Source organism: Molothrus ater, chromosome 5, assembly GCF_012460135.2.
Source record: "Molothrus ater isolate BHLD 08-10-18 breed brown headed cowbird chromosome 5, BPBGC_Mater_1.1, whole genome shotgun sequence".
Lineage (NCBI taxonomy): Eukaryota > Metazoa > Chordata > Aves > Passeriformes > Icteridae > Molothrus > Molothrus ater.
The window spans coordinates 38,933,982-38,947,739 of NC_050482.2; the positions used below are offsets into that span (position 1 = coordinate 38,933,982).

At 35.3% G+C, this 13,758-nt stretch overlaps 1 protein-coding gene across 1 annotated transcript in view; it reads right to left on the minus strand.

Annotated features, from left to right (window-relative positions):
- PPP1R12A (protein phosphatase 1 regulatory subunit 12A) overlaps nucleotides 1-13,758 on the minus strand; it is a 113,325-nt gene that overhangs the window by 12,753 nt on the left and 86,814 nt on the right. Inside the window, 9 exon segments of the mRNA XM_036400331.2 lie at nucleotides 332-379; nucleotides 1,246-1,350; nucleotides 2,008-2,149; nucleotides 3,289-3,305; nucleotides 6,433-6,498; nucleotides 7,155-7,273; nucleotides 9,281-9,449; nucleotides 9,626-9,823; nucleotides 11,231-11,321. Of these exon segments, the coding sequence (XP_036256224.1) occupies nucleotides 332-379; nucleotides 1,246-1,350; nucleotides 2,008-2,149; nucleotides 3,289-3,305; nucleotides 6,433-6,498; nucleotides 7,155-7,273; nucleotides 9,281-9,449; nucleotides 9,626-9,823; nucleotides 11,231-11,321 (955 nt within the window).

Consider the following 13,758-nt stretch of genomic DNA (forward strand, 5'->3'; position numbering starts at 1 on the left):
TGGAAATGTGTTAAAAGATGAGACACAATGAATCTGCTTAACCCTCTGGAATGCCAACATTGTTTTGGATGAGATGGAACAAGTGGGAGATCCCTGGAGGGCAGCAGAGTTTATAAACTGGTTATCATGAACAGGCAAACTAAAGGCAATTTTTAAGAGTAATTCCCACCTCACATTCATTGCCACTTTGAAACCTAAAACCCCAAATCCTCTAAAAAATGCAAATTATAAGAAAGGCTTCTGTTCCTACTAAAATCTATCCAAGCCAGGGGTTGCAAAACAAGCTAAAACAAAGCTTGGAGTATTTAAAAGCTCTTTGGAAGAAACTCACCCTTTTCTCCATTTCCAAGAGTGATCTGTCAGCAAATCTTTCTTGTCTCTGAAACACAAAATTGATGAAGACATTGACATGTGCTTTGACATAACACAGAACTGATGAAAAAAACCAATTAGACATTTTAGTAGTCTGTCTGAAGTATGTAATCAAAACCATTTTAAAGTATGTTCAGGGAAGTAACACTGAAATAAAGAATAAGCTGAATTTATCACGCACTTCTTTGGTGACCATCCCTGTTATTTAATCACTACACAGCCTTTGGCTAACAGGAAAAACACAGTCTTTCTATCTAAAGGAATTACAAAACAGGCATCTTTTAAATGTTCTTCACTAACATTTGCAGGGTATCCATCAAAGACAATTAAGTACAGGTAAATTGTGATAAATGTGATCCGACAACATGAAACATTCTACAGCAAGAGTAGACAAATTTAGACAAATCTAACTCCAGTATACGTGTCTTGTAAAACTGTATGCAGCACTGTTAGCTGACAGCAGTTATTGGTAACAGGAATGCATTATTTGCTCTTCATTTCCAAAATAAAGCTATCTAACCAGCCAGGAAGAACTGCCAGGTTATGCTAGCAGTCCCACTTGTCAGTTTGAATATAAGCTTAACAGTGTAGAAAATCTTTACTCCTACCCTGCAAAAAAGCTGCATGCAGATACATGCTGGCAAGAATCACTACTACTAAAGTAGGCAGGAAGCAGTCTCACATGTTTTTTTCACAGTTGAAGACCAGAATCCTGCACTCCTTTCTGTTTAGAAAGAGAGAAATTCTCCATTCCCATCTTTGGATAAAAAACAAAGCTGATGCCTAGTGAAGAGCAGCCCATAGGCTGGGGTGCTTCTGGTTTATTATCTTTATTATGTTGGTTAAGTACATGCTTTTTTGTTTTCTACAAACCTGAGTGGTCTTCTCCAACTGTAGCTTAAGATCTGTAAGTTCCATGTTGGTGTCATGTAACTGTGCTTTCAGTTTTTCATTTTCAGCTAGAATCTGTTCATAAAGCTAAGAAAAAATATTTGTTAAAAAATCAGATAATAGTGAGATTAGCCAAAAAACTTCAGAAGCATGATTGAAGCACACGTAAAATTAAAAACACATTAACAGTCTAAGAAGTAAAATAATGATGTTTAAAATTAGCAAGCATGGTAAGGAACTGTTACTAAATATTTCTAGAAACAAACAGCTTTGTATAGGAAGCACACAACTTACCTTACACATAATTAAGCCACCTTTTTTTCTTCAGACTCCACAGATTACCCCACCACAGTAAACTTTTCAACAAACTCCTCCTCTATTTTAAAACAAGATCTAAACATATTTTTACCTCATATGTATGTAAGCTGGCAAACACATAATAAAGCCTTTACATATACATACATCAGTTTTAATGATACCTTCTTACGATAAATACTATCATATTATTTTTTAAAATTTGACTGTATCTCGGCTCCTCTGATTTCTCCCTTGCCTTGAAAAGTACAAAAGCCAGAAGCTGTTTCATAATGTATATTTTTCCCCACTGTAGTGGTTGCCATGCTTCTCCATTCGGCTAAATTACTTCAGGCAGCATTTCGAATGCAATGTGAGACTACTTTCACACAATTTAAGAAAAGCAGTAATGAAATCCTATTTTTGCACCAAACTTAGTGAATCAGATACCTTCTTAAAATCAGGGGTATCATCTTTTTCTACTCTACTGCAGTATGGTTTTCGATCTTCAAGATAACTCTGTGACCCTGATCGCCCCTGCGCTGAATCGTAACGATCACCTGCAGACATGCTGAGCGATCCCGAATCGTATCTGTAAAAGAAAAGTTCTGGTTTTTCTTTGCCTTTGCAGCCAAACTGAGACCCCTGACTGTATCAAATGTTTTAAGTTTGCTGCTACCCAGCTGTAACCAACCAAATGCAATTAGGTATTTTTGTTAGACTACCATGTCCTAATTTGATGCAAATTTCATTTTTACATTCTCCAGTACTTCAAGATTCTGGATGAAAATGTTTTCAAATTGCTCAGTCTGCAGAGTAATGCATGCAGAGAAATATTTTAAATGTAATTAAATTATTTAATGCAAGCAAATATTTACATGTCTTAAAATACTTTAAAACTGGCTTAGATAGCTTAATTCTTCTTTATTTATAAAGAACATTTCTTTTTAAAAGTATATTAATTTAATATTAATGTTTTAAAAAACACTAGATGAATGGCCTAGATGAATTTTAAGTTTTGTTACAGCAACCAGGATTTCAAAACTATTTGTTGTGAATTCTAGTATTTCAACAGAAACAGCTGATGAAACAAATCTTTAGCAGTCTTTATCCTAATAACTCAATAAAACCCTGTATTAATAAAGTTAAGAGCAATTTTATACTGTTCACTCTTCACTAATCATGTGTTAGAGCAGTTTAATTTAACAGATTTTCACCAATCAGAACATAATAAAATTCAATAATTAAAGCTAATGGTCCAAAAATAAATGATTTTTTTTTTACATTATCAATATTCCAGCATTTACTTTTTAACAAATCTTAAGGAAATACGTTTTTCAGAGACTGTATTTTTCTTGAGGTTTTGTAGAAAATTTTCAGTAGGATATTCTAAAAGAGAGGCAATAAGAACCTCTTGTCTTCTTTGTAAAAGCTGGGTCCATGCTGAAAAATCTGTAGGGCATAGTACTGTGTCCACTATGTTCTATGAAACACCCAGCCTGCCTTCAGTGCACTATAAATACAGAGTTCAACATATTCCCCTACATGGAGTATTCCACCCACACATGGCAGGACTGTAGCTTCACAATCATACTTCATGCAAAACACAAGTGTCATCACAGCCTTTGAAAGCTCAATCCAACCACTGGATTAAAGCTGAATTTGTACATAAACAACTTGAAATGACATTAAGTGTAACAATTCTAATTAATTTGTTTAAATTGCACATACCTTGAAAGGCTCTCACTCTGAGGTGGGGAGAGGTAAAAAGAGAGAAAAAGAATGGATTGGTGAATAATTTAATTAAAACATATAACAATCTGTGAACAAATACAACTAATCAGTTAAGTCAAATGTGCATGCTATCCACCAGTATGTATTATCTGAACTGTGTCAAGCTTCAATTTTGTTATGTCTGGAAAAGAAAATAAATACATGCTAGAATGCACTTGACAAAATATGATTTACAAGGACGTTAACATAACACTCTAAAAGTCAGGAGTGCCCTAAACAGTGGAGTTATTTCAGCATTTGGTGCATTCTGGGTTTGCTTCCTCGTTATCAAAGGCGTCAGAACAGTGTTCCTCAAAGTCACTGTTCCTTCCTTCTCTTCTTTCACATAGCTACAAAATAATGACTTCAGCTCTAAACAATATATTAAGATACAGGATTGCTGTTTCAACACAGTGTGACTGGAAACAAGTTACTACACCAACAACATAAGGTAGACTTAATAGACTTAATTACAGTAAATTTTGTCCCTGTGGATTCACCTGGAATGAATGAACAAATTAATGAAAGCAATATAAAAAAATAACTCTTTTTAGTTGTCAAGCAAAACTTAATTAAAAGTAATGACTTAAGAGTGAGGGAGTGTCCTCTAAGTATTACATCAGTCATACAAACCTTTTGCCCCTCTGAGTGGTCAATACAAATTCATATTTTTTTCCAATTATTATTCTAATCTTAAGTGAAGACATTTCAGTCAAGAAACTCTACTGACATATCATCACCTGGACATCCTCCAATGTTACTTTCCTAAAAGTGGCTGAAACCTTCCCCACAGGTGGTTTTCTAGGGGGGCTGATGTGGCTTGCTTGGTTTCCTTTTATAGAAGGAAACTATTTTTTCAATGTACATAGGTAAACATTCTCCACAATACACTCAATTTCCCCTTTGACACCTTGAAGTGTATTTACTGCACAGAGGATATCAAAGGTACATGCTATAGCCTAACCACTTCTAATAAAACACTATTTTCTGTCAAGACCATAAATAATGCTGAGAATTAAGAGATTTTGTAGAAAACTGGGCAACCTGTTCTGATGTTTCACCATAAAATCATTTGTGTTGGAAAACACTCCCAAGATCACTGAGTCCAACCTTTGACTGAACACCACCATGATCATAAAGCTGTCCTGTCCGGTTGTTTCTTGAATGCTCCCAGTGATGGTGACTCCACAGCCTCTCTGGGCAGCCTGTTCCAATGCTTAACTGCCCTTTTCAGCAAGAAAATTCTTCCTCATGTCCAACCTGAACCTCCCTGGCTCAGCTTGAAGCTGTTTCCTTTTGTCCAGTCCCTGTTAGCAGGGAGAAGAGACCAACCCCCACCTGGCTACAGCCTTCTTTCAGGGAGTTGGAGAGAGGTCTCTCCTGAGCCTCCTTTCCTCCAGGCTAAACAACCCCAGCTCCCTCAGCCACTCCTCACAGGACTTGTGCTCCAGACCCTTCCCCAGCCTTGTTGCCCTTCTCTGGGCATTCTCCAGCACCTCAATGTCCTTCTTGCAGTGAAGGGCCCAGAACCAGACACAGGACTCAAGGTGTGGCCTCACCAGTGCCAAGTACAGGGACACAATCCCTGCCCTGCTCCTGCTGGCCACGCTATTGCTGATCCAGGTCAGGATGCCATTGGCCTTCTCGGCCACCTGGGCACAGCTGGCTCATGTTCAGCCACTGTCACCAGCATTCCCAGCTGCTTTATCCCTTGGGCAGTTCCCAGCCACTCTGTCCCCAGCCTGTAGCACTGCATGGGGTTGTTGGGAGCCAAGTGTAGGACCCAGTACTTGGCCTTATTGAACCTCATCCAGTTGGCCTTGGCCTACTGATCCAGCCTGTCCAGAGCCCTCTGCAGAGCCTTCCTGCCCTACAGCAGACCAACACTCCTGCCAAACTTATGTTACCTGCAAACTGACTGAGGGTGTCCTAGATCCCCTCAGCCAGATCATATGGAAAAGTATTGAACAGGACTGGCCCCAACACTGAACTCTGGAGAATTCCACTCATGATCAGGTGCCAGCTGGACGGAATTCCATTCACCACCACTCTCTTGCCCTAGGCACATAGCAAAAAGTGCACATGTCCAAGAACTCTATACTTCTCCACCATTCCAGCCCAACACACTCACCCTTTCAATAATATTCATGATTTTGGGACTAATTTAGCAGTATTTCACTGTAATGTTATTAATTCTATCAGAAGCACCACACAGAATGCTCTACCAAAATTAATGTCTACAGAAGAGATTATGAAGTAATTACAGACCTTAGGATAATGATAGGGGAGGGGAAGGAAACAGGACTATGTAGTTATGTTAATGTGGCACAGAAATAAAAAAGACAGCAAACCAATATGACATAGAATGAGTCTCTTAACTAAAATATTTAACAGATGTGTAATGGAAGCTTTTACAAAAAAAAGAAAGAAATATCACTTGAGTTTTATTCCCAAGTAATGAACATGATTCTGTAGTGTGCTACTCCAGTGTTTAGGTCAAAAGAAATACATTCTTCTTATAGCTCAGCTTATATAACTAATCCCTTTTAACACCTCTTCATCCCACTGCCAAATACCTTTCTGTTTTCAAGAACTTTTCCCATCAAATCAAGCCTATTATACAGATTTCCACTGCCTTTTTATCAAGACCAATAATACTTGTTTAGGATATTTAGAAAACCATTTTGTTCACTGAAGAAATTACATGCATTGCGCTCTTTAATTTTCTGTGTTTCCTTAAATTAACTTCGCATATTATTTTTTAATTATAATAATGACAGCACTGGGATTAATTTTCAAAGCTTTTAATTCGTGTGTGTAAGTAATTGGCCATAATTTATCTGACAACAACAACGTAGGTGAAATAAAAATTTTGCTGGGTAGAAACTGAATGCTTGCTCCAGTAACCTGCTGCATCATGTCCCTGACCTGTGTGTCAAAAATCAAATCTCCATTTTCTGGATGCTAATTCTACACAATCAGAATGGAAGTCAAAATGGTCACTTATGGCCACTGTTGATATGTAAATTCAAGTGTAACAAAATTTTTACAACAAAATGTATCTCTTAAAAGTTAATGAACAAATTCTCTTTCTTAAATTACCTGAGTTTCTTTCTTATTTGTTCCTTCTTCTGAATCAGATTGGTGATCCTGTTCATTTTCATCACTCTGGTGAAAGAGGTAGGAGAGGAAAAATAATTAAAACTGTTGAAAACTTAGTAAGATTTTAATGCATTCTACACTTTGAATATGAAAATATAAGAGCAGAAGAATACTCCACAGAGAATATACAGGATATATGAAGAAAATTCTCAAACAGGTACATGTTTCAATACCAGAAGGAGATGAAACAATTTTACATTTGACACACGAAAATCTGTCTTTTACATTACATATGGATCCCATGACAAAGAAAAGGGAAAAGGAATAGTCTGAAACATCAAATATAATCTTTCTAATCTGACAGCAGTTCTTCAAGTAGTTAAATAGATAATTACTTGCAATGTGCCAAATCAAGAGTCTGATTTTTACACCTTTGGTACACATGCAACAGAAAAGTTTTGTTCAATAATTTATTTCTTTTCCTTAGATTATGATTAATTCCTATTAAGTTATGGTTACTACAGTGTTCTAGAATTCTGGTTACCAGTATCAACGGAAAAAAACTTAATTTTGATTTTGCTCCTGAAAGCATCAAACCAAAAGCGAAGAATATTTAAATTTTTTCTAGAACAGTGAGTTACATATTGAATTACTCTAAACAATTCTCTATTTTAAGAGTACACTATACACATTTCATTTTGTTACAAGTGAAGTTTACTTACATCCTGAGTCCAATATGAAACTCCTGTAGATCGTCGTTTTTCTCTTGGTCTCCGTCTTTCCCTTATAGACTTAGGCTGTGACTTATCTTCTTCCTTTTCTTCTTCTTTTTTGCCCCCTTCTGTTAAAAACAACTTTCTCATTCACTGAATTATAACACAACCTAATTTTCTAAAATACTTCTTCTCAGTCTTTAAAATGCCCACAATAAATTCTTTTTACCTGAAAGAAATTCCTGAAGAGCTTCTTACCACATACAGGGTTTGCTGTAACATACACTCCCCAGAACACATAGCTCTACAATACTGTAAATACTAATTTCACATCAGTCACCTAAACAAAATGTCTTAATGTAACAGTAATACAATACAACTTGGATTTACAATTCAGTTTTCAAAACTGTCATATAATAATTGAAACATCTGTATCAGCAGATGTATAAAAGTACAAAAAAAAAGAAGGTAATCCTTTATCATTCTTCCTCAAACACGCTTTTTTTTTCATACATCAAGGATGCAGTATTAAAAAACCCCAGCCTTTACAAATCCTTCTTAGATGCCTCCTTTTCACCACAGTCCCCTCCTCTTTTGCTGTAAGGAAGAATAAATTGGGACCTCCTAGATTAGATTATTACTGTATTACAGATATCCTTTCTCTTTAAAACCAACACAATGGCAATTCAAAATAGATGTAACAACTCAGGATTGTGTTTGCTACCCTATGTGTTTACAAGCAACTTGTGGAAAAAAACCCAGTCAAAAAAACCTGCCCAAACCAAAGTTCTTTACTTATTATCATGCAGTTTGTTCAGCCTGATGTTCTTTATTTAAATAAAGTAATCACAGAATTAAGTCCAGATAGAAGGATCACTAATCATTAATAACTATCATCACTAGTCTTCAGAGGTAAATAAACACTTTAGAGTGAAGCAAAAATTAAATAGGAAAGAAGGGAAATATATTTATGGTGAACATACACCTTTCCAAATTTAATAAACTAGGATTTTACCTCTGGGATTTCAAATGATACTGTATTTCTCCTCCAAATGTCATAACTCGAAAAAAAATAGAACCTCTGGTAGCTAATATTTACCAAATGAAAACATTTTCCATAGAAAAATCTAGCATGAGTTTCCTAGAGTAAGCATGCATTATAAAAGAATTGTAATCTAAGTTTCAGTTCATTTTAGGACAAAGGGAAGAAAAAATCAGAAAGTATATCCAGCCCCAGTAACTTCCTCAGAAATCACCATCCTAGGGAATATGGCAATACTGCTATATAGTTCATGGAGATTTCATCAGTGGATCATTTTATCTGACCCTCCGTAGAACAAAATTATCAATTTCAGTCAGTAACCCTACCGAAGTTACTGATCAATAACTTGAATTAAAATACATCTCTCAAGTCAACAGTGTCAAGTCCAAGAACAGGAGATCACACCGTTAACAGGCTCCTCATTTGACAGGCAAAGAATCAGGCACAACATCTCTCAAAATTATAGCAGGGGACTCACATTTGAAATGAAGGCAAAATCTCTGTGACATTAGAGAACATTTTGTGATCTCTATATCATGCATCTAATCCTCAGTTTAAGATGACATAAACCAGTTAAAGCATGCAGAAGTATGGTTACATCTGAACCGCAAGGGGAAACATCCCCTTTCCTTTTCCAGCTGCTCGTACAACCCTGAGAGGTCCTTAAAGAAATAAAGCATCATTTCAGTCCTTCAGCGTGGAAGGACTGAAACAAACCTCAAGTTATTTAGCAATTATTTAATCAAGTAAAATTCCTTCTTAATACCTGCAAGTATTTAGACCCTGAAATATAGCATTTTATTACAGGGACTGTGTTAAAGTAGAAATTACAGCATTATGTGGGTATTTATGGGAGTATATTTGAAATTTCTGTGACCCAACAATGGAAAAAAATCACATGGCTGCGAAACACCACCAAATACAGAAATTTTTTTTCCTCTTTTAAAGTTTTGAAATTTCTTACAGAAGATTTGAGCAAGGTACATAGTCAATGGTCTTACGTATCTCACCGCATTTTGAAATACCTATAGGAATGTAAACTGTCCTTTGTCAACAAAATAACAAAAATCTCCTTCATAAACAGTACTCCTACCTCTCTCACCTTCCTTTGTTCCACTCCGAGAATAGGCAGAAGTTATACCTATAAGGCTGTTTGGTCTGTTTAGCTGACTTGAACTGGATAGAGAGCTAGTGGACGTAGAGAGCGAAGAGGTGGATGATGAGGAAGTTGAAGTTGAAGTTGGTCTATAGCGATGATACGGCTATTCAACAGAAAAATGTCAAAATTAATTTACCAAGATTAACGAATACAAACAACGGGATAGGAAAACATTTAACTATATAAATTATTCTTACAGTACTATCAAAATTAAAATAATATTGTTGGAGTAAAGATTCGTATAATTTCTCTACCTAAAGAGACTCATCATGAAAATACCTCTTCAGCAGTTCGGGAATATCTTTGTCTATAGTCATCATCTTTAGTTTCAGATTCTTTCCTTTCTTCTTGTTTTTCTTTGTCTTGCTTTTCTTTCTCCTCCTTTTCTTTTTCTTCATTTTCCTGTTCTCTGGTTCGTGTGGGACGACTTCTTCCTATAGTTTTTTCAGCTTCTTGAAGATCTGTCAGTGTTACGCCCTGTGAAAACAGCAGTCAGGAAACACCATTCAAATATAACATTAACATTAATGTAGATGATCACATTACATAAATATTTTAAAGAAAACATTCAACTTAAGAAAATTAAATCTATCTATTAAGAAATAAATTTTACCTACATATTCTACCTATAAGCTTTCCTCTTGAATCTTGGAACCAAACATCCCTCTGAGATGTGGCAAGTATTTGCTGTAATGCAATCTACCACAGACTCTCCAGCAAGCCAATTTTTAGCTGAACTAGTAGATACAGATGGCATAGAAGATCCTATAGAAATAATTTAAGAATCCAATAGATGCTTTTAATATGATCAAGAGCATAGTAAACATTTCTGAAAGAACCCTAAAAATATAATACTCATATTTTAAGAAAGGTTAATACTTTACAAATTAATTCCTTGCAACTGGATTTTTAGGTCAGCAACACTAAAAAGCCTCTTATTTTTAGGCTATAAACTAGTTTTGAAATAAGCTCAGAAAGCAAACAATTTTATGAAGACAGTTTTTTTCTACTATACTTTTCAGCTGATGTATTTTACTGAGACATTGCTCAAAACACTTTGTAATCTACTCTTCAAAGCCAACTTTCCATCTTATGAGTTACTGAATTGCTTTGAGTGTTGATAAAGTTTAATCCAGTAATTCCTGGTAGCTTCTTCACTGTAAGGATTCAGCAATAGTTAGCAGGGCTCTGAATTAGTACCACGAAGTAAAAATACATCCTATACAATGAGGTTTTATCAAGCAGTACAGATCTCTCATTTGGAAAGCTAACCAGAAGTACAGGAGGGGTTTAAAACTGCAAAGATTTGAAAGCAACATCAGTAAGCAACGTAGCTACAGACTCAGCCTAAAAACAGGAAAGGAAAATGGCTACAGCACTTCTTTGTGCTGTTTTATCCAGGGACTATTTGCTGATAATTCTCAGTTTGCCAGCAGACAGTGGTTGGCAGTTGCTCCACTGCCCAAAGAGCATTCAAGTACCATTAGAGATACCCTATTTTGCTCCTGCCATATTGGTCCCTAGTTGCTAGTTGCTGATAGATACGGATAAAAACTGGGAAGAAATTCCAAATATATCAGTACGTAAACTCAGAGAAGTGCTGCAAGGAGATATGCAGTTAGATACTAGATTATTAGCACATAATAAAAACCTCTCTTTTAGTATGTTTCCTTCTCCAGAGAAATTAGATTAAAAGTGTTTTTTTTTATGTCATGAATCTTATTAGCTATCCATGTTGATCAGCTCCATTATATTATCTACAACAGCTCCTGCACAGAAAAAAAAGATTAGAAATGGATGCAAATGCAGTATGCTATGCCTGTTTCTCAAGAATGATGTTATGGGTATGTTTTCAAACATGTAGAAGCTTTAGTAGTACTATACCTGTGTAGATCTTCTAGACTGTCTTGCTTGCCTGGATCTAGCTTTTCTTTGGGACTCGGACTCTTCATCCCGTACTGGAGTGAGGTATGATCTAAAGAGTTAATTACAAACAAAATTGGCACATGATAATTTCTGCACAAATTTATTAAATGGTCAACTCCCCCCCAACAATGCAGACTGAAAACCAAGGCAGTCATAAGAAAATATTTAACTATATAGGATAGATTACATTTTAGACATTTCATTCACATCATACTGATCTACTTATTCATCAAGACAGCAGCTTTAGAACTCAATTAAAATACACAGTTTTCCTACTTCATTTAGATTTCTTTTTACCATTTTCTATAAATTTAACTTCAGCTCATTTAGTGTATCACTGGTCTACTAACACAGGGGTAGAAGACCTCAGAGATTCAGCCAGTTAGACATTTATATATCAAATATGTGTATGTATTACCTTTTAACATAACTTATAAGCTTTCAGAAAAAGCCAAATGTACTGTTAATGCAGAAAATCTAATTATATCATCCATTTCACTAGAAATTAAGAATCCCTGAGGAGGTGGTTACCATACTTTCACATTAATCATCCACACTTTGAGTAATCCAAATCCCTTTGAAAAAAATGAGCTTAAAAATAAATCTTCATGAAACCCACAGAAGTCCTGCAGAATAAGCAAGTAAGTGTAATCAAAGATAAAAGGCTACTAGGGTAGATACAAGGTCTGGATTCTTTTAAAGAAATTCTCTAATCCAGATAACAGGTAAAAATCCAACAGGACATAGATACATGCACAAATGCATAAATTTGTATGTATGTAAACCCATAATTAAAGAACCTAAAAGATTTTAATGCATTTGTTGATTTTCTATGGCAGAATACTCTGGGAAGCTGCTATAATTTCACACAGCTTTAAATCCTTAAATTGGCTAAAAATTAGAAAAAAGTGAAAAAAAAATTTGAAAAAGCGAAATCAAAAGATTGCCAAAAGGCTGCTTATAACCTCTCTGAGGCTTCTTTAGATCAGATTCTATAATATTTTCTGATTGTGTCTCTTTATACATAATTAGTTAAGAATAGTTAAGAGTCATTGGATAAAGTTTCAATAATTTTCTAGTGATTATGCCATCAGTTATTAACACTTAAGTAACTTACGTATGGAAAGAGCAGTTTGCTCACCTAATAATATATTTAGTAGCCTTAGCACATACTAAAAAGAGTTCTGAAACAATCATAAGATTTAAAAAACTTCATTTACACAGACCTATGTATTGCAACCTATGCTCTACCCCATTAAAATACTTAAAACTTACTGCTATACTTAAAAATGTTGAAACAAATCCCATCTTATGGTGCATCTTAAAAAACCTACACTATGTAAATTTGATTTTCTTACTGGGTCTCTTGCAAGCAGCATTTTTGATTGACTTTCTATTTCCCAAAAACTCTAGGCCATTAGGCTGCTTTAGTTAACCTGACCTGAACCACCACCTACCTAGGAGGGCTTGACAGCAGAGCAGGTGTCATCTTTAAGGCTTAAAATTGCTACAAAACTGTTTTGCATAACTTTCTTTTTAGTAACTGCTGTACCTGCACCTACCTTCCAACAAATCCGAAATACTTTAAACTGCACTGAGAAAAAATGAGAAGTCTCAACTTTTCAGGTGCACATTGCAGCTACAGTCAAGAGTAGAAAGTGCTCTTCCCTAGCATCTCTTGCATGTGCCACATACAGCTACCTATGCTGTATTATCCACGATACAAAGACTTAGAGACTCAAGTTTGTAATTTCCTTCCCTGATTCTCTAAACCAATCCCAAAAATCAAATGAAGAATATAGCTTCTTCAGCTGCTCCAGAAGAATGCACCATTATGTGCTTCATCAATGAAATACTTTATATCTTCACTTTCAACTATCTTTGAAAGAAGTCTTGCAAACATACTTTCTAAATATACAATTTCAGTCGATAAACACAGATTAACTGTCTTCATTACTTAAGAAAATATATAGCATGTAATATTTAATATACATTTATTTTTTCATGTGCATAGAAACATATGTAGATACACAAATATATCTATCTGTATATATACAGATAGATATGCTTGTGCTCATATTTAGAGCACAACATTCTCAAACGCATGCAGCAATTATTCCAATTTTGATTTCTAAGATTCATGGATATACTAATATGCCATCAAGAATGCATCTGCCACAGTATATTACACAATCAGCCCAGTCAGAGAAAACCACAGCATTTCAGGCCAACTGCAGGTATCTAAAACATATGTACTATATGCACATTAGTATACACACACCGGTTAGAGCAAACGAGACAGCAAAAGCCTAATTCTAATTTTCATTGCCTTTCTAGCTATGTAAGATAGATATAGCTATCTATCTAGATATAAGACTGAAACAGCATTTGAATTCTAGAATTTGAACTACTCTGAATTACTTTCGAGAAAACACACATTTTGTTGGTTATACCTTTCATTTGCTGGGTTTAGTTCAAATTTCACT